Below are 27576 nucleotides of genomic sequence, written 5' to 3'. Positions count from 1 at the left end.
CCTGTTTTCAGGGCAGTTACAATCCAGTAGAGAGAGATAAATGTCACACTTACTTGTAAATCAGTACACATAATATATTTTTTATGATATATGTGATATCTATATGCATATTATAAATATTTAAATATTTAATATAAATTTAATTTAATATTTAGTTACATATATTATTACATATATATTTAATAATGTATAGAGAAAGAGAGAGAGAGAGTCTCATGCTGTCGCCCTGCTGGAGTGCAATGGCTCGATCTTGGCTCACTGCAACCTCTGCCTCCCGGGTTCAGGTCATCCTCCTGCCTCAGCCTCTCCTGCCTCACCTCCCTCTGTGGTGCACACCTCTCATGGGATTACGGGTACGCACCACCACACCTGGCTAATGTTTTGTATTTTTAGTAGAGATGGGGTTTCACTATGTTGGCCAGACTGGTCTCGAACTCCTGACCTCATGATCCACCTGCCATGGCCTCCCAAAATGCTGGGATTACAGGTGTGAGCCACTGCGCCTGGCCAGCGTAGTATTTTTAGATGGTGAAATTGTTGAGAGGACAGTGGAACAGAATGATGGGGGCTGTTAATGGTGGAGCGGATGTTACCTCTGAGGTGGTCAGATCAGCCAACAGCTCCAGTTTCCAGCTGTGTTCAGATATAAGGAAGGGCATGTCTGACAGAGGGAGCAGCCCCGAGAGGGAAGGGGATGGTGAAGATGGCTGTAACAGCAGCTCCATGGCAATTGTGAGGGTGACATGAGATGAAGGTAGACAGGAAGGTGTGGGCAAGACCTCACCTCTGAAAGCCAGGCTTTCAGATTTGGCTTTGATCCTGAGCACAAAATCCTTTGCAACAGAATGACCTGATATGCAGTTTCAAAAGATCCCTCTGACTGCTATGCAGGGAAGAGATTATAGGGGGCAAGAAGGGAAGCAAAGAGAGGGTTACCTGGGAAAATTGTGCTTACTTGGTGCAGACCCTGAATACAGTCAGTAGATCCAAGGTTAAACTAAGACTCTTCCAAGTTAGACATAGGGCACAGTTGCTGCAGCTGAAATGCCAGGTAATTCAGGCATCCAGAGTAAATGCTAGTTTGAACTTGGAGCACAGAGGGGCTTTGTGTGGGGGACCGTTCAAAGGCAAGCTGGACAGGTAGCAACCTTGCTCACTTGGCACCAGCAAGTAGAGCAGTGCTCGCTGGTGATGGATGGCTTTACATTGTTCCCTCTGCCGTGCTCAGAGCCAGGAGGAGGGCGCAGCCCCTGGGGACCAGGAGGAGTCTCCAGGCTTTCCTTGCACTTTGTCTTCCGCTCAGTATTTCAGCCAAAATATTAATTCTATGTTCTAGCCGTGTTGCCGCCTCAGTATCTCACCATTGTTAGTTATGCTCTTGTTCACAGTCCTAGTGCTGATATTTTTACGCATTTTAAACTCAAAGTGTCTGAATTTCAGGGAAAATGAGACAATTAGAGTAGTTTGTAAAGTATAGTGAAGGTTTTTAAGAGAATTGAGGGTATGATGACTACAAGCAATTTATTATTATAATGTTCTCTTTTGTGAAGGTCCACAAACAGTTTTTGCTCAAACAGCATTTTGTTTTTTATTTTTATTTTTGCTCTTCATTGTATAAAGTGTTCTTCCCCTTGGACTTCCTCCAATCTCAGGAGACATCAATATTTCCCTTGAAAATACAGACAGTGGATTGGCCCTGTGTATGTGTTTTCCAGGTGTTGGTTTTCCAAGACATTCTCATGAAAAGGACTGGTATTGCTAAGTCATTTTTTAATATAAGGAGGTCCATGTTTGGGCATTGAAATTAATTTCCCTTATCTCGCCATACAAATAGCCACCCTGGCTTCTTTGATTTATTACCTGGGATGGTTCAGTGGCACTAAAAACAGAGGACGGGAAGACATCACCTTTACGTGGCATCATTAGTCACAGCATTAAAAGCATCACCCTGAAGGGACTGCTTCTCCCAAGCTCCCACGTGCCATGACAGCACCCTGTTTGTTCCCTCTCTGTGCGCTCAAGGCAGTGGGCCTGTCCATGGCTTCCGGGTTGCATGTTTCATTTCCTAGTAAGTTGCTGCCATCTAAACATCCTTTCCATCCTTTCTCCATAACATGGTGTGAGGAACTTCTAAAACTGCAGATACAATCCCTGATTAAAGACAAGCTACTGACTCTAAGAAAATATTTTAAAATCATGTCTTCAGCAAAGGACTTGTGTACAGAATATATAACGAACCCTCAATACCTGATGATAAAAAAACAAACGAATACTCAGTTTAAAAGGGGGCAGCAGACTTGACCAGAAATAGGCACATGAAAAGCCGTTCCACATTGTCAGACATTAGGGAAATGCAAATTAAAATTACAGAGAAAGGGAAAGGAAAAAAAGTAGGATGAGATACCACTATGTATATGGCTAAAATAATTACTGGTAATTCTAAGTGCAGGTGAGGATGTGGAACAAGTGACCTCCCATGATGCTGGTGGGAACGTAAAGTGATGCTGCCACCTTGGAAAACAGTTGGGCAGTTTCTTTTCTTTTTTTTTTCTTTTTCTTCTTTTTCACTCCCAGGCTGGAGTGAAGTGGTGCAATCTCGGCTCACTGCAACCTCCGCCTTCGGGTTCAAGGGATTCTCCTGCCTCAGCCTCCTAAGTAGCTGGGATTACACATGTGCACCACCAGCCCAGCTAATTTTTGTAGTTTTAGTAGAGACTTAAAAGAAGCCAGTCTCCAAAGATGACATACTATATGATTCCATTATATATGACATTTCTGAAGAGACAAAACCCTGATAGAGACTCCGTAAGTGGTTGCCCGGGACCAGGGGTGGTGGGGAGGGTGTGACTACAACAGGGTGGCAAAAGAGAGTTTGGGGGTGATGGAGCCCTTCTGTATCCTGACTGTGCTGGTGATTATACAAATCCATGCATGTGTTAAGATCCATACTCTGTGCCTCCCTCCAAAAAGTAAGCCCAAACTGTTGCACGTGCTCTACAACGCCCAGCCTATCTCTTGTGATTCATCCACTTCCCTCTCAGCCTTCTACACCTTTCTGTTCTGTCCCAAACACTTGTGGTCACTTTTCTTTTGAGACAGAGTCTCACTTTGTCACCCAGGCTGGAGTGCAGTGGCACGATCTTGGCTCACTGCAATCTCCACCTCCTGAGTTCAAGTGATTCTCCTGCCTCAGTCTCCCGAGTAGCTGGGATTACAGGCAAGTGCCACCATACGTGGCTAATTTTTGTATTTTTTGTAGAGTTGGGGTTTCACCACATTGGGCAGGCTGGTCTCGAACTCCTGACCTCAGGTGATCTGCCCACCTCAGCCTCCCAAAGTGCTGGGATTATAGGTGTGAGCCACTGCGCCCAATGGGTCACTTTTATTTTCTAACAGAGCACACTCATACCCAGCCCTTGTCAGGGTTCCCATGGCACCACTCTCATTGCCTATTTATTTGGCTGGCTTGCATGCTGGGTTATACGTTTGGGGAGAGCTAATTCCGCTGCTCAATCTCCAGCCCTGCGAAAAAGGCCACAGAGAGTTCAATACATACACTTGTCAGGATGAGAAGTCTCTGCTCTGGAGGTGGAGTCAGACTTTGTCTTGTTTTTCTTTTGCCTCCTTTTTCTGAGTGCTTTTATCTCTGACCCTCTTGCTGAAATTTCTTACCTTTCACGGCTCTTTTAGCAGGGGAATCTTTGCTCGTTTTTCCCAAACTACTTGTTAAAAAGCAATAAGTCAAGGTTTTAAGACTTGTATACTTTTTTCCTATTCAATTAAAAGTAAAATTATGTGGCAAAATCATGAGCATAGAAGGGTTTTCTTTTTCATTGGAGGTTAGATGGGTTTTATAGTGCACTGTGAAAAGGTGTTAGTAAAAGCCTTATTATAAACATACTTTTACATGTTTACTTAGCCCCATCTTCCAAATTCCCTTGGAGGGACAACAGATTTTCTAGAAAATAAAAATCAGCTCCTATTCATAGCAGTGGTAAAAGTAATCATTGTAACGCTTATATGGTGCTTATAAAGTGCTGGACACTGTCTTAATGTGTACTTTATGCATTTTATTTTAATTTTTGTAGAGACGAGATCTTGCAGTGTTGCCCAGGGTAGTCTCTAACTCCTGGGCTCAAGCGATCCTCCTGCCTCAGCCTCCCAAAGCGCTGGAATTACATATGTGAGCCACTGTGCCCAGCCTAATTTATTTATTTTAAATAGGTTACTCCTCACAACAGCCTTAGGAGGTGGTATCATTATTATTTCCATTTTACATGTGAGAAAACTGGGTGCAGTGTGGCTTCATCACTTGTCTAAGGTCAGGAGTGAAGCTAGGGTTCGGACCGAGGCCTCTGCCCTCATCTTCCAGAAGACTGTGCAACAAAGAGGGGAAGGAAGATGAGAGACAGGGTTTTCCTCACGAGGGACCACATGCTGACCTCCTTTCTCTTTTTCCCAGGAAGGTATTCCCACACGCTTTGCGTGGGCTGCCAAGAAGATCCACAATCGCTTAGAATGCTGCTTCTCTCTTCCAGCCAAGCATAATTCCATATTTGTGTCATGATCATTATTAGAGTAAATAATTGAAATAATTAGAAAAGGAAGCTAAAAAGAAAAATGGTCCAGGAAAGAATATAAAATAACTTGGATCGTGCTTTACAACTTTCAAACTGTTTTCACTTAGTGTTTTCCCAAGACGTCCCTCACCACCACCTATTATTACTGCCAACCTTTTGCAGATGAGGAAAGTGAGGCCCAGAGAGGAGAGGTGACTGAGCTGCCCTGGGTCACCATGTTGTTCCGAGTGGGACTAGAATGCAAGCCCTGCCCTGCCCTGCCCTTTCTTTCCTGCCCCCTTATCTCTCTTCCCGCCTCCCTCCCATCTGGGTTCTTATTCACTGAGTAAGAGAAACTCTCATAAACCTTAGATGCAGGCAGTGTGATTTAATCTCTTTTTCCGCAAGTGTTAGTTTTTGTTGCTGCATAACAAATTGCCACAAATTTAGCAGTTTAAACATCTCCTGATTAGCTCACAGCTCTGTAGGTCAGACGTCCAGGTGCAGGGTTACTGGCATCTCTGCTCAGACAGTAGGGAGGCTGCAATGCAGGTGGTAGCTGCACTGATTCCTTTCCCTGTTGAGAGGATCTGGATAAGAATCTGCCCCTAAGCTCATCCAGGTTGTTGGTAGAATCTGTTCCTTTTGGCTGTGGGACTGAAGTTCCTGCTTCCTTACTGGCTGTCAGCTTGCAGCTGCTCTCGGCATTTAGTCTACCCACATTTCCTGTCGCATGGTTTCTTCCATCATGAAGCCAGTGGGGGCACATCCATCTTTCTTGTGCTTCATAATCTCTGACTTCCTCCGTCTCTGAGCTCTAAACTTCAATGATTCCATCATGCCCACTCACATATCTCCCTTTCTTCAGGTCAGCTGATTTGGGACCTTAGTTACATCTGCAAAAATCCCTTCACATAGCACCCGGATTAGTGCATGATTGACTCTCTGGAAGGGGTGAGTTATACCAGGTGTAGGAATGTAAGAGTCACCTGAGAATTCTGCCTACCACATAACATTGCAGCATTAAAAATGGTACAGGGCCAACTCCAAGGTATTTGTTTTCTGTGGTAATTACATCAATTCCTTAATGTTTTCACGGTTTTTTGTTTTGTTTTGTTTTTGGCCAGCATGACTCATTTTGTACTTATTAAGTCATTTGATTAAAAACATATTTGTAATCTGTATACTTGTGTTTACCTTAAAAGGGTTGAAGAAGAATGAAGTAGACATAGGATTAGTTGAGCAACACAGTTCTATCTCACTAACGATTCAGTAAGTTAATTTCTTAAGCTCTGTTTCATGCTTTCAGCCTCTGTGCTCCAGCTTCTTGAGCCTTCTTTCTGCTCCTTGGCTGTTTGATTTCTTCTTTACTTGTGGGTTTCATATTAAATATCACCTCTTCGTGGATGAATTCCTCGATGGACTTACCTAGAGTAGGTTAAAAGTGAGAAGTGAAGTTGTTTTTTAGTAAAGCCTCTCTCTGAGGCTTCCTTCATGGTGGATCTCTAATTATTTCGGGATTTGTTGATTGCTGGTGTCTTACTCGATCTCCCAGTAGACTGCAGTATCAGAAAGAGAAGGGCCAGGTCTGTCTTGTTCTCCCCTCCTAAGCCCAGTGCCTAGACAGTGCGTAGTACAAAGTAGACACCAAAAATTATGTGTTTAATTGTTGTGTAAATAGAAGCTAATGTTCTGGTGCCTGTAGAATAGTTAACTTTAACATTTGTTTGGAAAGGTTGCCTGGGTAGTGAAACCAAGTTAATTATGTGGTCACTGCTAAAGCATTTATTGTTTGAAAAGTACCTGATTGACAGTCACAAAGCTCTTAAAAGTAGGGGAGGGGACTTGACAAATGGTAGAGCCAAAGAAGAGTAATTTTTGTATTGTCCTTCAGAATATGCAGTGTCACTGGGAAGGAGGTGTGCAATGGGTCTTCCAAGTCATGGATAGTCTGGTGTTTGGATCACAGTTTCTTGGCAATTTTATTTTTCTTGGAGACCAAGTCTTACTATGTTGCCTAGGCTGGCCTCAAACTTCTGAACTGAAGAGATCTTCCCACCGTGGCCTCCTGAATAGCTAGGACTACAGGTGCATGCCACCATGCCTGGCTTCTTGACAGATTTTTAATGTCCCAAGACAGATGCCTCTCTTTTCTGATAGTCCTCTTTTGAAAAGTTCCTCTCTGATTTTCCCCTAAGCTTCACCTTCTCCTCTAGACAGTCATAGTATTTGAATACTTAGAAGCTATATGACATTGGGTAAGATAGTCAACCACCCTGAGCCTTGTTTTCCTTCCCTATAAAATAAGCATGATAATTCCCACCTTGAAAGGTCATTGGAAGGATAGTGAATCCTGACACAAAGTGAGATTGGTAAAAGCTATTTTCACTAATAATAGACTGTATTAACTATGACTACAAATCTGATGTGGAATTGAAATGCTCATCTTACAGCTCATCAACAGAGCTTTTGGAAGTTACAAGTTGAAATCCCTAACAGGAAGATCCAAAACCGGATGTACTTCAAAATCTGAAACTTGATGAGTGCCAACATGACGCTACAAGCAAAAAATTCCACGGCTGACCTCATGTGATGAGTCTCAGTCAAAATGCAGTCAAACCTTAGTTTCATGCACAAAATTATCAAAATTCTCATATCAGATTATCTTCAGGCTTTGTGTATATAAGGTGTATACGAAACATAAATGGATGTCATGGTGAGACTTGGGTCCCATCTCTGAGATACCTTCCAAGGTCCTAAAAAATCTGAGATCCAAAACACTTCTGATCCCTATCATTTTGCATAAGGGATCCTCAACCTTTAAAAAAGTTACAGTAGGCATTCCATTCCAAGGCCTCTGTGTGCCTACAGAGTAACCATCATGAGCAAAGCTCACCCTCCCAAGTTAAAAAAATTTATGGACAAGAAGTTATCACTGAAATTAAATGGTGGCAGACATGTCCAAGGAATACTGCAGGATTTGATCCCTTTATGAATCTTGTGATAGATGAATGTGTAGAGATGGCGACTAGTGGGCAACAGAACAGTATTGGAATGGAGGTAATATGAGGAAATAGTATCATCATGTTATAAGCCTTGGAACGAGTATAAATAATGGCTGTTCAGCGGAGAAACCCATGTCCTCTCTCCTTAGGGCCTGTTTTACTATGACGTAAAAATTAGTTCATGTACATTTTCATATTAGACTTTTTGTTAAATAAACTTTTGTAATAGTAAAAAGAAAAGTTAAGTAGACTTTGGGATCAATGGAGATGATATTCTATTTAATTCGTTTTTATTGTCATATATTAAGCACTACTTTGTTTAAAATCTTTAAATTGAAATAAACAGATTTTGCATACAACTACTGTTGAGTACTTGGGAAACTTGTAGTGCCCCTGGGTTTTATTATAAACTCCAGTTAGCATTTTATTGTGGCTGTTGAGAAGTATAGATTAATATCAGGTCTGGAAAGCAACTTCTACCTGTTCACTTTTTCCCATTCTTGAACACATAATATAAACAGAGTCTGTTGGCCAGGTGCGGTGGCTCACGCCTATAATCCCAGCACTTTGGGAGGTTGAGGCGGGCAGATCACGAGATCAGGAGATATCAAGACCATCCTGGTCAACATAGTAAAACCCCCCATCTCTACTAAAATACAAAAATGAGCTGGGCATGGTGGCATGTGCCTGTAGTCCCAGCTGCTCGGGAGGCTGAGGCAGGAGAATTGCCTGAACCCAGGAGGTGGAGGTTGCTGTGAGCCAAGATTGCACCACTGCACTCCAGCCTGGTGCGTGGCCACAGAACAAGACTATTTCAAAACAAACAAAAATTAGCTGGCCATGGTGGTGGGAGCCTGTAATCCCAGCTACTCAGGAGGTTGAGGCAGGAGAATTGCTTGAATCCAGGAGGCGGAGGTTGCGGTGAGCTGAGATCACACCACTGCACTCTAGCCTGGGTAACAGAGCAAGACTGTCTCAAAAAAAAAAAAAAAAAAGTCTGTTTCAGTAAATGGAGACTGGCTTGCCTGTGCTCAACCCTGTCTCCACTTGGTTGGCTTCACTGGGGTGAAGACTCTCCTGCCCTGGCTTGTGCTGGGAATTCATAGAACCAAAGCAGTAACCATTCTTAGAGCCGAGGAACAGAAGTCATTGGGGCTTCAAAGAGTTCATTTCCCATAAAATATCCAAAGTTGTTCAAAGTCGGTCAAGCTGTCATCACATTTCAGATGAGACCAATTTTAGGGAGTAACAAGGGCAGAGTAGATCAATTAACATTTCTTTTTTTAAAAAAAAAAATCACTCTAAATTCAATGAATTTTCAAGGCAGGTTAAAAAGTAATAGCAAATGTGGTGATGGAAGAATTGAGGCAGCTTCTGTTGTAGTATTTACTGCAGTTATCATTTCTACACTTAAAGCTGCGTTCCTGTCTTATTTATTTTGCCTGCCTTTTAATTCACTGAGTTTGATTTAGAGAAGTCAGTGCATTGTATTATGGTGCCATTATGAGTCTGAATTTCTGATTTAATTCTGACAGCGTGAGCCCAGAACAGAGGACCAGGCGACTCTCTGCGTTACCCTAATTAGCCCGGCCAGGCTTAGACACCTGGCTCCGTCTCTCTATGTATGCCCCAATTTCCCCTCCTGTAAAATGGAGCTGTTTGCTTCTTATCTGAGGGTTGTAATCATAAAAGAAACTTTCCTATAGACATGAAAAAAATGTTTAAATAGCCTGCAAATACTTGCATTTGTATTTTTATTTTAACCCAAATTAATATGCGAAACCAGGGTGCCATTTTCAGAGTTGTTGGCATTAGTTCATCATATTTCTGGGTGAAGTATGTGAAAGTGATTATAGGTAATAAATATCTTTTTTTAAAAAACTTATTGCAGAGGCAGTTTTTCCACTGTTAATGAGGGTAATTTGACTTGGTTGAAGGATTGCAGTTCTTAAGAATTAATGCAGTAATCCAATTCAAAGATTTAAAGAGATCTAAGATTTTTCACAGGTCGCGTGCCAGTGAATGTGCTCCTATCACATAGCAGCTAATGGACTTGAACGCCAGTCTGTCATTTACTGTTGCCTCACTGCATAGCAGCTTTGCCCTTGGTAGTGAGTATACTTTCCAAGCATTGCAGGTTATTTAGAAGTGTGGTATATTTGTAACACTTTTGAGAGATAGTATCCTATTTCCCACAGCCCCTAATTACTATAAAAACTGGGGTTATCTTTCTTAATTACACGTTTGAATCCTAATCTGCTAAGGTCTGAGGAATATCAGGCTCAGAGGAGCTGCCTTCTTGCCTTTCTTTTTCAGAGGAGGGCCTTTTATTTTTTTTAATGTATTTTTAAAAACTAATTCATGTATCATTGTATTCGTACATATAGGTTAATTCACATGCATACAAAGGTTACACGCACTGTATTCATGAGTTTCCATTTTTGATAATGATGTATTATTAACAGCTAACAATATTTTGTAAAGGCTTATTTGTAAAGGATGTTGGAAATGTTCTTATTTCCCGATCCCATTATGTTCCTAAATATTAAAAATCCCATTTTGAGGCAATTAGAAGCATTCGCTTCTTCCTCCTCGTGTGTTCTCCAGACAGCATCACCATTCTGTGCACACAGGAACCTTTGTTCCTTAATTAGAAAAAGGACTAGAGCTCGTTAGTTGTGGTTCCATGTGGTGTGTGCTCGAACACTGAGGCAATAATACATTACAAGGAGAGCTCCAGCCTAAATCTGGGAGGCTCTCCATAGTTCCAAGACCTGCGAAAAGATACATAAATCTTGGAGGGTCCTTGTAGGGCCACCCTCACATCCTGCACTGTCCTTGAGGGCCTGGCTGGCTGCTCATTAGTTTTAAAGCCAAAGAGATTTATATATTCAGAGGGGGAGGGAAGGGGAGAAGGCACAACTTGTATCGAAATCTAGAACTTTACCTTTATTGAAAGCCCATGGTCTTGCACCAAAAAAAACAAAAAACTAGATAGAATTGTATTTTGGGTTTTTTTTTTTTAAGTTAGTGAGCACCATCCAGATGTATTCAGATATTATCGAAGGCTGGGGACTTGTTGACAAACATGATAGAAGACCAGATATCCTAGGCTGATTTCACTGCTGACGTTGGACATCGGGGGAGCTGCAAGAGTTCGGAAAGCTGTAACTCCCAAACTGAAACGACACAAGCTTTAGACTGCATCAGTTATCAACAAAGAACCCTGCTTACCACGGTCAGAACAGGCATTTCTCCCACCTCCAGGAAACTTCATGCATCTAACGTTCCCCAAAATATTAACAGTACAAATGCTGGACCCATCTCACCGGTTAAGATCAAGGTTCCCGCAGCAGAGAAGTGAGCAGGTGGAGTGAAAATTCTCAGACCGTGTGGAGGATGTTTTGCTGTGGCTTGGCTGGGCTGGCGAGGATGTGCTGAAATATGAAGGGATATGGAGAAGTGAGCAAAATGTCAGTTTGAAAGCCAGAGATTGGAAAATAGAGCAGTTATTTTGAGGGTCAATTCATTTCTCTTTGAGCAGGGTTTATCCAGTCAGGTAGCTAACACCCTGGAAGGAAAAGGACTCAGAGGCCGCTAGGCATGTCTGAGATACTCTCCCACCCCCCACACGCTAACCCCCCTCCTCATTTCTTGCCTTCTCCTTCCATCCCTGCCAAAGGATAAATTGCCCTCATCCCGCTAATGCTAATGGAAGACATTATTAACAAAAGGGAGTGCTTCATAAAGGAAGCTGAGATCTGGCAAGTGGAGGCATGACACCCTTATGCTGATAGTGGTACAGGTCAGAAATAGTGAATATGGAAACAAATATTTCGCTGAAATGTTCTGCCATTTAAAGGGACATGTCTACTAGCAATATACATATATAATTTTTTCCACCAGTAATCTTTTTTTATGTTGTATTTCTCAGAGAAAGAAAAATAGATTTTAAAATGTAAAAACCTGTTCTTCAATTGAGTATGCAAAAATCTCATTGCAGTATTTATTCTAAACCTGCTCTCATAATGTTCAGTCAAGGAGAAAACAGCAAAAAACAGTTGTTGATGGACTTAGCAGAGAACTGGATTAAATAAGCATTAGTCTACTGAAGCTGATTACAGGAATATGAAAATGCAGTATCTTAATGGTACATATTTTTATGTGGCAGCTCAGTTGCCTTTCATTTTGCAGCTAATATGTCTATTCTTATGAGTCATTTACTTCTTTAATTACCTTTTGCAGGCAAGGCACCATGGTATATTAATGTGAATGATTTTTACTGCCAGTTTATCATACAATGCCCCAGAAGTTGAAAGGCGTAATTGACTTGGAAGAACAGCTCATGAAGGAAACAATATTTAGTTGACAGTTTTCCTTGTACTCTCTGTTGACGTTTATGAGTTTACACTATGCTAAAGGAGTAATAAACACAATTTTCTTTCAATAACAGGAAAGGGTAGCTTCTAAAATACATTTGTGGAAAACACATTTGTTCATTTCTTGAATAATACGAAAATAACACATTTCCAGTGATAAGGCTTCTCAGATTGCCAATTGAATTAAACCTTCGAAGGTGCATTTATAACCTGTCTCAGAGCATTAGGAGATATTAGGGTTCATGTGATTGAATCTATTTAATGAATATTTAAATTATAAACAGATTTAGATAAATCATATTTAACTCTGGGTGTTAGGGTGAGACTATTTGGTCCTGTGCTCCCAACTTCCAGGAGAAGGGAAGGCAGGACGGCAGCTTGGGGATTGGGAATTGTCTGGAGGAAGATTTTCTTTCTCCAAAGGGAGGGAAATTCTGATAGTACATTTTGGAAAAGTAAAGAAGGCATAGTCAATGCAACTCCTTATATGGCCTGGCCTTTGAAGAGTTAAATAGATATTTGGGTGGGTCGCTGCTGTTTTGGAGCCTGGAAAGGTGCCTTGACTTGACTTGGGCAGCGTTATTTTAACCATCACTTCCACAGCCCCCTTGGCCCTAAGCTGGTTCACTGGCTCTGGGCAGGCCCTGGTTTGGCACATTGGTTCAGAGGGAGTTAAACTTTTCACAGTTTTCTGGGTTGTTTGCAGTTCAGTCCTGTGCAACATAATGAAAGTTTTCTAGCCATCTGTTGTTAAGCTGGCGGTGAACAAGGCCAGTATATCCAAACAAAGTTCTGGCCTGCTGTAAACTGAACCTGTCAGTTTAGCATAGCTTTGCTGACCCCTCCAAGGAACAGGGCAGCCCTCGGTACCAGGCACTCACCACTTAGAACTTTCAAAGGGGAACTATTTTGGGAGTAGCGGGTAGGGGCCTGTTTACTTTTTTCTTCTGTGTTCCTCTCACTGGCTTGGACTGGTTTATACTTAATCTTTAAATGTACAAATGTATACTGATCTCCCCTCCTTTTTCAGAGGGGAGGGCATTTCTTCTTAATAGGGGATTATTACTTTTCTTTTTTTTTTTTTGAGACAGAGTCTTGCTCTGTCGCCAGGCTGGAGTGCAGTGGTGCAATCTTGGCTCACTGCAACCTCTGCCTCCTGAGTTCAAGCGATTCTCCTGCATCAGCCTCCTGAGCAGCTGAAATTACAGGTGTGCACCACCACGCCCAGCTGATTTTTGTATTTTCAGTAGAGATGGGACTTTACCATGTTGGCCAGGATGGTCTTGATCTCTTGACCTTGTGATCCACCCGTCTCAGCCTCCCAAAGTGCTGGGATTATAGGTGTGAGCTACCATGCCCGACCAGGGATTATAACTTTGAGAACAAGGTAGGAATGTCTGTAGATGTGTGTGAGGTGGCTGTATTCAAAGGGATATTCTATGCAGTTATTTTTGTTTTATTATTTTCTCTTTCAATGTCTTGGGGAGGACAAATAGTCCAGGAAAGGAAGCACCTATATTTATTACTTAGTTTATATAAGTAAAGTTTTCATAGCCTTAAGAGGACTTTTTTCCCCTTTCTGCTGCTTTTTGTATTTCATCATCGGAAGTTAATATACAGGCAGAGCAGCAGTTAGACAGTACTCCCTGCTGTATGGGGTATTTCCTGCTTCTCTGTTCTCATTTACAAGGTGTATCATTGGCTTTAGTTGCCCAGCTTAACCTTAAAATAATTCCATTGTTTGGCGGTATTTTTCCTACTGTAGTATATGTCTCATTCCTTTTCTGTTTAGCAGTATTTCCTTGGCTCTACATGAAATGCTCCCATACATTTGGATCCTTGAGCTATCTATCTGTCTACCTACCTGCCTACCTGCCTATCTGTCTCAATACCTAACACTTCCCGTCACTTTTGTGGGTTCCTTTTGTTAATGATACCTTGTAGGCGCTGCTGTATTTTTGTCTTGGCCTTGCTATCATGTGTTTCTTGTCCATCCTTGGTTACATTTGTGCCCTGTTAAGAGAGGGCCCTGGAGAGTTATCGTTAAACCTCAGACCTCAGTGTTCATTCCAAATCATTAAAATATCAAGGAGAACAGCCAGTGTTTTTGGATAACTATTTTGGCCACCCTGATGGCCACCTTGGTCTGTCTAGGTGGAAGCAGACCACAGTCCCACACAGCAACGAAGAAACAAGATACTGAAAGCATTTAGACAAATGTCTGAAGCACCAGAGTGAGAGGGTGTGGGCTCAACTTCAACTGCAATCAAGAAATGCACAAGGGTCAAGAATTCCATAAATGGGGGTAGGGACAGAAGAGGCAAAGAAATAAACAAGGAGACACCCAAGCTTTCCCCTTTAAGGGACAGGGAGTATTATAGCAGTGAAAAATATTTAATTTAAAATTTAAATGAATGCACTTACTAGGAAATACCATAGAGTCATAATCTGTTTGTAAGGTGACTGACACATAAAGTGCTTTTTTGTTTTAAAGTAAAAAAAAAATCACACACACACATATTCGGGGTAGAGTTTCGTGTATAAAATGTCAGGTGCAATGTAACGGGTACTCAACTCCAAGAGTCAAGCAAATAACCTTGGTATTTAGGACGCTGCCTTTTAGAACATGAAATTGTATTTTGTTGTGTGTCTTTTTTTTTTTTTTTAGAGGAGGACTACATTAAGAGGTCACCTATTCGCTGTGTTTTTGCTGTCTTAAACTCAGCCCTTCTGTCTATTAAAATCAAACCACTGTGTAAACATTCCCGTGTTTTTCTTGGTCTCTACAATGGCCACGGGGATCAGGTTTCACCTGCCTGCACATCTTCAAGCAATTAGAGCAATTAGCGTGAAGCCATTTCACATTCAAGGATTCAAGGTCTATGGTGACATTCAAGTCCAGGAGAAGTCTGAAAGGGAGAGGAGGAAGAGGCCCAGAGCTAGACGACTATTCCATGGCCCTGAGCAGACAATTTCTCTTTTAAAAATGGTGGCTCTTTAATGATGTTATTATGAGGTTTTTAAATGACATATCAAAAGTTGTTTATATCACAAAAACCCAACAGTCATTTAATTATACTAATGAAGGTCTTTATATGTGGCATATTTTTAAAAAAAGACTTCTAATGGCCATGAGACGTGGAGTGTTGCTGCTCCTTGCATCTCAGTGGTGGTGGCAGCATTCTGTGTAGAGGAAGAACGTATTTTATCATGTATATGGGAAATTGCATTTCGCTTTTCACAGTAAACCTCCCTGTGTTTTTGGTAAATCTAACAATTACAGCAACATGGAATATTTAGTTGGGAGATGTTTGGAAAGAGTGTTGAAAGCAACTATGTTTGTTTGCTTTTTTTTTTTTAAGGTTAGAGAACAACCATGGCAACTTTGATGGATTGAACTAATACAGTTCAAATGAAAATCATCAACTTGATAGCTGTATAGGCATGGCACATCTGATAGCTGTATAGGCATGGCAGAGGTGTCTTGAAAAAATACTGTTAGGATCTAATAGGGTTTTGGCTTTGTTTGTTTGTGTTATTTGTCTTTTGTGGGGTTTTTTTTGCATTTGTAACTTAGTTACCCAGGACTCGTTTGCACAAGGCAAATCTTAAACTAATTACAGCTTTTAAAAAGTGGGTTGTACATTTTTAAATCCATATTTCAATGCTAGTTTATTATGCAAAAAAGGAGGGGCACTAATTTTAAAAATCCAACCATGCTGCAAAAGAAGATCTTGCTTTGCAGTCCCAGAGGGTGCTTGCAATCAAGAATAACCGCAGCCTAAATTATAATGTGGAATTCTGTTGCCCTCTAACCTGATGCTGCCTGCTCATATTCAGTGTTTGTTAACAAACAGCTTTAAGAACAAAACTGTTAGGAGAATTACTATTTCATTGTATGCGCTGACTTTAATGAAAATAAGAGGCTTTTTTTTAAAATTGCATGTCTCTAAGAAAGTTGCGATAATTCCTTTACAGCACTGCCCTAGTTGGCTTACAAGCGACTAGGTGTTGAGCAGTTACATATCTGTAGGACAGAACACATCTATTTGTGTGACTGAAGCTGGAACATTTGTGTTCATTCCATAACTAGCCATTTTAGGGAACTGGACTGCTTAGAGCTCTCTAGCCCCATCTCGAACTACTTATAGCTCTTCTTTGAGAGATGCTTTTCCTGACCGCCCACTTTCATGGCGCCCAGGCTGTGTGCCTTTTGATACTGCAACGCAGTGCAGCTGCAGGGGATGGTGATAAAATGCAGCGTGTTGGACACTGAGCAAGGTAAGAGTGCCTTTTTCTCCTGCCCCTTGAAAATGGATTGCTAGGAAATCATTTCCTGGTCTCTAACTGGACCAGCTGAGTTAGAGAGGAACATTTGCATTGGATACTCCACCCCTCCCCAAAGTGGAGAAAGCAGGCGTGGAAGCACTGTGAGGCTCAGGAGGGAGGTGAGGCAGTAAACCAGATCTTTCCCATTTTTTCCCTCTAGCCTAGTCCTCTGTTTCTATGATCTGCCTTTTGAACTGTTTTTGTGACTGATCAGTTCCACCTAATATGTCTCTTGATTTCTGCTATTGTAATACTCAGGCGACATGCTGTTCTCTTCATTTTTATAAGCTTTAGATGCTTCTGCCTGTCATTTTCTGGCGGTTTATCTTCAGCGTCTGGATTTGCTTTCAGACTTGAATGTCTATCAAGCTGCCGTTGCTTTGAATGTGAGATCAAAAGAAGATGAATTCCAGTAAAAAATTTCCTTCTATGAAGAAAAGATTGGGGCCTATGTAAACATCCCACTGACAGCTCCCAATGAGTTATTTTAGCCGAGTATTAGCACCTGGATGACAGACAGTCCAACACTCCACGCTAAATAACAAATCAGTAGCTTCCGTGGCAGAAGAACATTGCCACAAGAGCAATACATTTTGAGAAGGATTCCTTTTCTTCCTCCTTTTTTTTTGTTATTGAATATGGCTGTTCAACTCTTCCTCCTGTTTTTCAAGCTGACTTGCTGTGCCTTCAGCAGTTTACTTTTCTTTACAGTCTCTGTTGAGTTGCTCCGGTGCCAGACGTCAGGACTGTAATAATCATTTTGGGGTGGGTTAAGGAGTGTTCCAGTAGGCAGGCTAGGCATCTGGAGATAAACAGGTAGTTTGCTAGATGGTGGAGAAGGAAAATGTAAAGGACAGCCTGTCAAAGCCAGATCCAGGGTACATCCCTGGAATGCGGGACAATGTGTTCTTTAAAAATCCGTGTGACAAAAATCCTCTAAAGTCTGCAAAATCTGAATTTTCTTCTTCTTTTTTTTTTTTAAAGCATCCTGCCTATGTAAATGTCACCACAAAAATATCTCAAGAGCAGGTTTCCCGAAACCCTGTTGGTGTGTATTTGTCTGCGTGAATGAGCTGTGTTTGGCTAGGGCTTGGTCTAGCCAGGGCGCACTGCGTGTGCTGTGTCGCTGCTTGCAGACCTGGAGCGGTTTAGATACGTGTGGCATTAATAGATTTCTTTAAGTGCTAAATGCAACTTTGAAAATTACCTGCAAGCTCCAACTGATCTTTCAACTTTGAAAGTGAAGAATTACTTGAGGAATTCTTGTGGTTTCTTTGTCATTTAGTGAGAGCCCAGCCAGCTACTGTGGAGGCAAACCTCCCTGAGGTTGCCTACAAAGGGCAATGTTCCAGTGTGTTTTCTCTTCGAGTGTGCTTCAGCCGCACAGTACTTCCTGTTTATTCAAACATCTTTTTCACCACTCGGCAACCCCCGCTTCGCAGAAACAGCCAGAACCCATCTACAGCAAGAAGACGGAAATCCAAAGGCAGACAGTACGGGCTCCCTTCGCCAAACTCTTCATTTTCTCTGTAAGTGTCCAGAGAAAAAGAAACATTTTTTGCTGGGTTAAACTTTTAAACTAGGAATCCGTTCTTGTGCAGACATTCTCTGAAGGGCGAAATAGGATGATCCAACTTGTTTACTGCTTTTTTTCCTCCTCCTCCCCTCCTCTCTCCATCAGGGGCTTTTTTCTTTTTAGAGATTTTAGAGGACCAGTTCCTTCTCACTCCTTGTTTAATTCACTCTTGCTTTCAAATATGTCTTTGGATATAATCAGCTAAGTAAGCAGCCGGGTGGTGTCAGGATGTTTTACAGGCTGAACGTAGATGGGAACCTCTCTCTGCTTACTGTGACATTGTTTCGTGTTGCCTTCTTTTTCTTCCTGTTATCACAAGTAGTAAGAGAACGTGGGGATGGTGCCTTTGTAATTCTGCATCTACAGAATTGTCCCCTGATGTTTGCATCACGACGCCGTCATCGTTTGTGAATCAGTCTTGATAATATTTGTACCAATTTCATGCCAATAAAAGTCAGACTGCTGAAACACGCACGGTCATTATCTCATTCATATAACTATTGTTTAAACAGAGTGGGCTGCATACGGAAAGGAAAAGCCTGCCTCACTTTCTGTGACGGTTGTTAACTTTGATGTTGGAAGACTCTTTACAAAAATTTTCATTGTGGATAATCAGTATGGCAGGAAAAGCCCTCAGACTTGAGCTGCCCCTTGGCTCTGAGTAGAAGAGAGATCTAATGGCTTAGTCCTTTCTGTTGAAATTACTTTTTAAACACATGGTTTGACATTTTTAAAAAAGGTTCCACCTTTTCCTGTCTGTAGTCCCTCCTTTTGCCTCTCTCCCCTCCCTCCACATCCCCCTTCCCTGACCCCCAACTTCAGTTTAATTGGTAAGCCAGGTGTTAATATTTTTTTAACTATATACTGGTCAGGGAATAGACAGGAAATGGAAAATTAGCTCTTTTGATCTTAAGAGAATTGTTGTTACTCTGAACCTTGTTTGCTAGTCCCCAGACTAAATATTTTTAAATTTTAGTGTCTAAAACAGCATCTATTAGATTAGAGAAAGAAATATGCTCTGGGGTTGTCCAAACCTCTCGTGGAAGAAACATTTAAATACATAAAATAAGTAAGAGCTTTTGTGTGTGTGTGTGTGTGTGTGTGTGTGTGTGTGTGTGTGTGTTGTGTGCGCGTATTGCTATGGCTGTGATGTCTTTTCCAATGTTCAGAAGTTGTTCTCTTTTGCAAGAAAAAATAAGATGTTTGCGACTGCCTTAAGGACAATTTGTTTAACAGTAGGAGTAATTGCAGGGAAAATGGAAAGAGTGACTGAAGGTATTTACTCAGATGTTAGTGTAGGTGTGGGGGCCGAAAACTCAGTGTGGGAACAGTGGGCTGCTTTTCTTGGTATCTCAGTCTATTTGATGACCATCAAATTTCCCAGCTCGCTGGTTTTGTTTTTTCTGGATGGCATGTTTGATTATTTATCAGAAGGGGAAGGGAGTAGCTGAAGCAAATAAACATGTGACCAAGTTCTGTTTTGTTTTCCACTCTGAAAGCCATGCCCTTTAACAGATATACAGAAAATAATAAATGCATTGTGTTATGATAAAAGGAAATTATATGTGTCTTTTTTTTTTAAGGCAAGTGAGTTAACCCTTAAGGCTCAGGAGGCTTTTTGCCTTCTGAGAATTTGCCAGTCTTTTTATTGAGAATTAGTCTATTGCAACTAATGGTTTTATGGGACAGGATTTCCCAGGATTACTTTGTTCATTAGTTTAGCTTTTTCTAGGCGGTTCACTTAGGACTGCCGGCCTCAGTAGCTCAACTGTGTGGTGTATGTGTGTGTTTAAATAATAATAACGTTGGACAAACCAGTGGCTCTTACAGTTTTGTTAAAAGCTGTATTGTGAGGTTTAGAGCTAAACTTGAAGAGTTCAGCTAAAGGAAATTACACCATAGAGTCTGTGGCTAGGGTACAATGTAATTTATCAGAGGCCAGCATGTTGCCCCTCTCTTTAAAGATGTCAGGCAGGTGCTGTAATACAAAGAGTCTACTTATTTGTCGGTGTCCCTCATAAATATCTTCTAGTCTTTAATATTATGTAACCTATTTCATTATCTTCAAGGTCGTCATTATCTCAAATTGATTCCTCCAGAGGCCAAGGGAAAGGTTCAAATCTATATTAAATTTAGATTTAAAATTTATGTAGCTTTTAGTTCTCAGGTGGGGTTTGCATGGCTTTGTGACAACATTCTTAATATGTAGGCATTCACTGATATAGGTGTGCACACTGGCACATTCTTTAGATACTGGAGCATGATTTTTTCTAGGGGCTTCCTTCTTCACATCCTGAAGAAGTGATATGGGTGATTCTAGCACACTGCCTGGCCCAGTTGTATCAAGACCCATAAATCGCAGCTGAAAATCTGTTTCATTGCCTATACTGTGTTGGAATGTGAATTGAAAATATGCACACAGAAGGGATTCCCTCTTCATTGACTATATAAGGGAACGGTGCAGCAGAGGCTCAGCTACGGCACAACTTTCACGAGTATTGCCCTGAAGATAACTGGGAGGTGGCTTTGCTCTTGAGAAGACAACCGTGGAAGCAGTGGCCTTTCTGCCTCTGTTGTCCTCTCCAAAAGGCAGTTGGGTTGGATAATCATGTTTTGCATTTATACAGAGCCCTTTGTCTGTAGAAATCAAAGTGCCTGACTAATGCTAACTTAGTAATACTCAGAACACCCCAGGGACATAGGTAGGCTGCAAAGATTATCCCACTTTTGAGGTGGGAAAATGTCCGGTTGTTAAAATCGTTTATAATTTCCGGGTGTGTCTGTATTTAATGCTCAGGCTAGACCTGGAAGCGCTATGATCTGGAGATCATGAGAAGCATTTTTTCCTGTGACACAGTCAGCCTTGACCACAGGCAGTCTCATGAGAAAGTGTTTTACCATGAAGAAGCTGGCCTGGAAAATATAGCTAGTGCGTGATGGTGGTGGTGGTGGGAGGGAGGAGGTGGTGAAGACTAATTGTGCTCAATTTTAATCTATTTAGGGTCAAAGGATGTATTTTTTTAACAATACAGCATGGGCTGAAACTTCTGATTTTTGTTTCGTTTCTCTTAAACTCAATATGATATTGGCAATTTAACTTCCACAAAAATCAAGTGAGTTTGCTCTTTGTGAAGAAAAAGATACAGTACTGCTTATGGGCTCTGCAAAGTTAAGTCAGCGGTTGCTCTGTAGTTACATGCTTTGGGGGCAAAAGGACTGAAACATGCTGTTAGCCTCGTATGGGACTGTGTGATTCTGCAATTCTGGAGTGCCGTGGGCCTTCCTAGGTTTCTAAAGCACACTGTAAAAATCAGGCAAGTGCCATTTGCTGTTCAGAGTCCTTTTATGAAAGCTTTTCCTGAAAACTCCACAGTAGGGTGTAGGTGTTTGGATTGTTTGGCTCCTGATACTGTTTGTTTGTTAGAACCTGAATATAGAAATTGATTTGAAAAAAATCTTCAGTTAAAATGTGCTTTTAATTTCAAAAGGTAATTTTTTAAAGACCATACAGAATGATTCCAGTTTTGCTTAAGATAATTTCTTCTCTTTGTTTTTCTTCTCTTTTTTTTTGTCTTTTGAGACAGAGTCTTGCTCTGTTACCCAGGGTGGAGTACAGTGGCACGATCTTAGCTTACTGCAGCCTATGCCACATGGTTTCAAGGGATTCTCGTGTCTCATCCTCCCAAGTAGCTGGGACTACAGGTGTGCACCACCACACCTGGCTAATTTTTGCATTTTTGTTAAAGATGAGTTTTGCCGTGTTGCCTGGGCTGATCTCTAACTCGTGGACTCAAGCAGTCCACCTGCCTTGGCCTCCCAAAATGTTGGGATTACAGGCATGAGCCACTGTGCCGGGCCAAGAAAATTTCTTTTCTATCATATCCCCAGATGCTTAAAATGTGTCATTGTAGGTGACGGTGTCATATTTGTTGTTTTTCTATTATTCTCCCAATTCATGTTTACATGTTTCATATCTTTTACCATGAACTTATTACTTTCATAATCCATAGTTATACAGCACTTTTCAAAATCACTTGTTCTTTACCGAATGTGAGGCTCTACACTATGCTCTTTACATGTATCAATTTCACATAGGTACTTTTAGTTCCTCCCATTCTTGTTGGGAGGTTAAGTAACTTGTCTCAGGACACACAGCTAGCAAATGGTGGAACTGGGCTTCAAATCCAGACACTATGATTGGTGTGCATTCAATCTCTGTGTATGCCGCTTCGGTAGAAATATATTATTGTTTTTGAAAGCAAATGTCTATTTCTTTGTAATTTCTGTGATTTTCTCAAGGTCAGTAATTCCCCCAAATTCCCAGAGAATCCTTATTTCTTCATGCCTGGAGACTCAAGTTCCACCTTATGCTAAACTGTGGTTACTGGAGGTTCCAAAGATCATTGTCACTTTTCACGCACAACTCTGTGAGCACAAGTGTGCGTCAGATGACCACAGTTTCTTTTTTTCAAATTCTGTATTAAAGAAAGTGTTTCTAATTCCTCGACCAAACCAATCAAATCTGTATTTCTTTTGCTGTAACCAGTAGCCACCATAAGATATAATCTTTTTAAAGTTCACTACAAAGTTACCTTTTTGTGTGACTTAGATTAACTGAATATATTCTAATATATGTGACTTATTTTTGTTTTAATCTGTCATGTCAAGCAAGTAGTTCTAGTTCTAGGTGAATGGAAGAACTCCAAATTCGTGGATCTGTGGATTAGTGGCCTTTTTATTTGTGTGTTGTTCTTGAATACAGTGAAGAGATTCTATCCAGGCTGTGTGACCTTGACCATATTACATAAACTTTCAGTTTATATAAAGTAATTCAGAACCAATTGTAGTTGGGATTCAGTGTTAGTTACCATTTTCTTCATAGGTAATATCACCACCAGTATCGTCATCTCCTCCTAGCTCAATATTTGGCCTCTTAGGCAGCCATTCCTGTATTGAGAATTGGCAAGGCATGGCTGAATGTTTGGTAAGAGTCAGAAAGAGTCATATTTGCTCAAGCACCTTTGGCACTGGAAAGAGCCAGGATTCTCAGCTGCATGTCATCTGGGTGACTGCAGATAAACCACGTACTCTTCATGTCCTCAGTTTGCTTTTTGTACAATTAAAGTTGACTGCCTTAGATCCCTTTGGGTTCAAGAGAGGATGCTGCAATTTTTCTTAGTGTTTCTATAAAGAGGATAACCAATGGTTTGAGATCACTGGGAAAAAGGAATCTTTGCTTTCCATTGAGAAAATATATTTTCTTATGCCTGGGGCAGTATATTATACATATAGTAATAGTTTTAGTTTCCATTTACTGAGTGACTACCATGTTTCAGATGCTGTGCTAAGGACTTTACCTACATATTTTACATAAATCTTTAAAATTTAACCTCTCTGTTTTTGTTTCTTTTTTTTTAAGACATACAATTTATGATCTACAAGTTAAAAGTAACACACACATAATGTGTGCACCACATACTTGCATGCATCATGCTTTATTATAAATATCAATTGTAATAGTGATATTTTAAACATTTTTATATGCCTTGCATAATAAATAACACAGATATTTTGTTTGGAGTTGGTAAAATACTTTATTATAATTATTTTACATATTTTAAACAATGTATTCATAGTAAACAATTCTGGTGTTTTTATTTGGGAATTTTTTTAATATTATTTTTTTCCGAGAATTCTCCAGAATTTTTTTCTCTCCAGCGAGGAAAAAAAAAATTGTAAGCATATGACTGCCGAGAAGGCAAAAATTGTATTTGCAATGAAGAAATTCTCTTCAGGTTGAGCCTATCAAAGGATTATGCAGGTATACACAAATAGAAATGACTTTGTTTTAAAATATTTGTGAAGAACTAGATAATGGATATATGGAGTCCCTCTGGATTATTTCTTTTTTTTAAAGATATAATTTTAAATTCGGGGAGTACATGTGCAGATTTGTTACCTGGATATATTGCATGATGCTGAGTTTGGGGATGTCCCAACACCCAGGTTCTGAGCATAGTACCCAGTAGTTTGTTTTTTCACCCTTGCCCCCCTCCCTCCCTCCCTCCCTCCCTCTCTCTCCCTCACTCATCTGTTAACTGGGTATAATTTACCTCAAGGAATTATTAAAAATAAATGATATAATGAGTCTACACTTTAGTACTTGTCTGGCAATAAACACTACAAAAATTACAACTTTTAATTACCTTCCTTATCCCCAGTAACCAGAGACCAGGGCAGGTTTAATAACAGAGTAATTTAGCACCCATACCACCTCCACCAAAAAAGAAGAATGTATTTATAGCAGAGAGCAAGAGTCTACAGTGGGTTAAAGCAAGAGCTGGAAATCCCACTGGACCTAAAGGCCATGCCGAGTGGGTCAGGGGAAGAGATCTCACTTAGATGGAGGTAAAGTGTAAGATACAGGTGTCCAGAGACATTAACTATGGCTGGACTTGAGTGAAATTTGGGGAAAAAAGAAAAAGACCTGTGCTCTCTTAGCTCTGCTTTTCTATTATTTGCTTTATGAAAAGTTCCTTTTGAAAAAAAAATTCAACCTTGGCCTAGCTGAACCAACGAATGAGGGACTTGCCCAGATTGAGGAAGAGCTGAGAATCAAGGTATGGTGGGGACAACATCACTCTTCCAAGAGAAGATGGGTGAACTCAGATAGCCAGAAAGGTGAAAACACAGCGTGCGAGAGAACAGAGATAGCTGGGCTTGTTAATTCCTTCCTGTCTGCCTGCTTGGAGTTTGCCATCACAACAGTAGAAACACAGGATGCTGCTGCAGGGATTCAGAAGCAGGGCTGGTCCCTTGGGTCTGGGGATATCAGGGGACACTGCTGCTTGAAGGAATTGGATTGCAAACAGAGTTTTCAGGGAAAGGGTGAATTTAGATGAAGAAGATACTTGGATGCTGTAAATGTGGGCAGAGAATAGAGAGGGCAGACTTGTAGATGTGGTGATGGCTCACAGAGTCCTGGCAATGGAAAGATCTCATTGAAAAAAGCACGTCTTTTGTGTGGGGAAAGGAAGGGAAATTAAAGTTAGAAGGTGTGACACTGAGCAAAGACCTTTCCCTTCATTCTGGAGGCAAAGGCGCCTACAGTCATTTATGCATTTTTAGCTCTGTAGGACTGCACAGCCATTTGCCAAGATTACCCGTGGCCATCTTTGGTCTAATCAGTGACCTTGATATACTCTGAGTATCAAGTTCTCATGAGACAATGTTTGTTTGTTTTTGTTTCTCCATCCTAGCCACTAGACTTGTGACCTTGGACAAGTCACTGAATTTCATAATCTGTCTTCGTTTGCTCATTTTGAATCAAGAGTTATAAAATTTTCCCCAACTTCCCTTAGAGAAGTTGGGGACAAGAAAGGAAATTCGTATAGCAAGCAGCTAACTAGCACAGTGCCTGGTTCATAGTGAATAATTCAATACAGTGTTTTCATTTAGTGTCTTAAATGTAGGGAAGTTACGCTACACTTGTCCCTATGTTTCTAGCTGCTCCTTATTTCTTAAATTGTTATTCAGCTGAGTTGTAATCTTAGCTATTCAAAATACCTGCTTTAAGGAGCGTAAATTAATGGAGAAAATTAGGATCCCCACCCCAGTCCTAATATTTCGCCAATACTGAGTAGTTCCACATTTTATATTATTAATCTGTTTTGAGCCTTTCCTATATTCCCATTTCTGTTTTTTTCTTTTGTCTTCTATGTCTGCTGGAATGTTGCCTCTAAATCATTTTTACTCTTTGCTTCTTTGCCCAAATTCAGGCAAGAAAAGGAAGGTACTTTGTGAAGCAAAGCATTCATAGGTGTTAATTGCCTCTTAGGGCATCCCGAGTATGTGTGACTTATAGTATAAGAAAAAAAGGAATACAGCACCATATTTGTTTGAGCAAGAACTAAGTTCAGTGTTACTAGTAAAATCATGGAAAATCCTCCATTATTTTGAGCATAATTCTAGTTAGAGTCTTCCACAAGCTTCAAAATTAGCAAGTCTCATTCTGAGGTACGAAAAGATGTGAATCTGAATTATTCATAATGAGAGTTGCTGAGCTGCACCCTCATAAAAGGCAATTGCTAAAAACAGTGGGTTAAATACAGTGAGTTAATAGAGCCTTTTGATTCATTTATCCTTGCATTTGACCCCGATTTTTTTCTATTTTGGGAGCCTGGAGGATGGGGCCAACTTATTTATTTTTAAACACAATCTAGTCTTAGAGGGAAAAAGGAGTTTGATATAGTATCCAACTTAACATTTGAGATGTTTTCTGATAAACTTCACTCCTGTTTCACTTCATTGCAATGCTAATGTTGCCTACAGTCATAGCATCCTAGGCTGTGATCTTGTCAACTCTCATGAGCTAAACAGGCTCAGGCTTGGGCACTGCTTGAATGGAATCCCTCCAAAGACAACTCAGGTGCTGGAGACTTGGTGTAGTGATTCAGCGTCTGGCACTGGCTCCAAGAGGAGCAGCCAGCCAGTGTCTCAGCAAGGTGGTTATAGGGCCCTATGTTAATGGGAGTAGGAGTATGATGGTAGTGGTTTTTTTTTTAACTCTTCCAAAAGACTTCAAACAGACTTCCTAACTGTAGTCGTTAAACTTACTACACCTGATTTTGCAAGAGGACCATAGATACCCTTTGTGTGTGTGTGTGTGTGTGTGTGTGTGTGTGTATGTGTGTGTGTGTGTGTGATGAAAATCCTATCCTTTACCTTGCTAGGTAGGAAGTATCCTGTACATGCCTTTGAAGTAAAAGGTTTACTCATACTTGCAATTGGATAGAGGGTTTGCTGACCCCCTTCTGGGCTTGTGTTGACAGTGGGGTTTGTAGCAGAATGCCACCTCCTCTCTAGAGCCTTCCAGCATTTCTCTGTGTCTGTGTCTCCTACAGTTGGTGCATGGGATGGCATTTGAGCTCATGTCACTAATGATGGCAAATCATGACGTGGTGCAGGAACCAGTTGCACAGTTCTGTTCTCCTTCATCCCAGTGAAAGAAAAAGAGAGAGAGAGAGAAGGAAAGAAAGAGATTTGACACCTGAAAGAAGAAAAAGGAGGGAGGGAGGGAGGGAGGGAGGGAGGGAGGGAGGAAGGAAGGAGAAGGAAGGAAGGATTTGCCACCTGAAAGAAAAAGGAAAGAAAGAAAGAAAGAAAAGATTTGCCATCTTTTCCTCCCCAAGAAAATACACTCAAATAGATTGCTGACTTTAAAAGAAACAAAAAGTACAACTCCCAAAGCTACCTTTGCAGTATTTCTTAAATATTAAAGCAAAAGACAAGCAAGGAATTATACATAATAGGCATCATAGCAGTGATAACCACCCTACGTGTAGTTTAAAGAATATAAAATCATGTCTGAAATTATATGTGAAACCTAACAACGGAAGTAAATCTAGAAGAGAGATTTGGGCTGCTGTGGGGTAACAAAGTGGTCTGAGTCCTGGAGGGGGTGCTTTGGCCTGGCCTCACCTCTCCCCCACCATCCCCACACAGAGATGAGGCTGCCCATGACCCGTGACTGTAACTCCTCTGCAGTTAGGACAATGACAGCCATAGAGAAGAGTGACTTTTCTATTTCTTATCCCTTTCCATTTTAACTCAAACACAGAATGCTAGAATGCTGCAGGTAAGGAGTTGTCTCTGCTCTGATTTTTCTCCCTGCCTATTTTGAAATTGTCTCATAAACATATTTGCAAAGACTGCAACACTTTTTAAAA

The 27576-nt window shown here is 40.9% G+C and overlaps 1 protein-coding gene and 1 pseudogene across 18 annotated transcripts in view; both read left to right on the top strand.

Annotated features, from left to right (window-relative positions):
• FOXP1 (forkhead box P1) overlaps positions 1-27576 on the top strand; it is a 635694-nt gene that overhangs the window by 446611 nt on the left and 161507 nt on the right. For 4 of the 18 annotated variants that reach the window (XM_078351488.1, XM_078351485.1, XM_078351487.1 and 1 more), the window contains exon 1: positions 16120-16224. The exons of 8 other annotated variants lie outside the window; for them this stretch is intronic. Coding sequence is in view for 6 of the 10 variants with exons in the window: in XM_078351480.1 (XP_078207606.1) it covers positions 17616-17801 (186 nt within the window). In the remaining 4 variants the exon portion in view is untranslated. Of the gene's footprint in view, positions 1-16119; positions 16225-17347; positions 17802-27576 lie in introns of those variants that run through there. 6 more of the 18 variants (XM_078351480.1, XM_035274624.3, XM_008982016.5 and 3 more) reach the window with 2 other exon arrangements.
• On the top strand, positions 7298-7767 carry LOC144579561 (small nuclear ribonucleoprotein G pseudogene; annotated as a pseudogene).

This window comes from Callithrix jacchus, chromosome 15 (assembly GCF_049354715.1).
Source record: "Callithrix jacchus isolate 240 chromosome 15, calJac240_pri, whole genome shotgun sequence".
NCBI classification, from domain to species: domain Eukaryota; kingdom Metazoa; phylum Chordata; class Mammalia; order Primates; family Cebidae; genus Callithrix; species Callithrix jacchus.
Note: the sequence above shows the minus strand (reverse complement) of the source record. Positions and strands in the feature narration are given on the sequence as shown.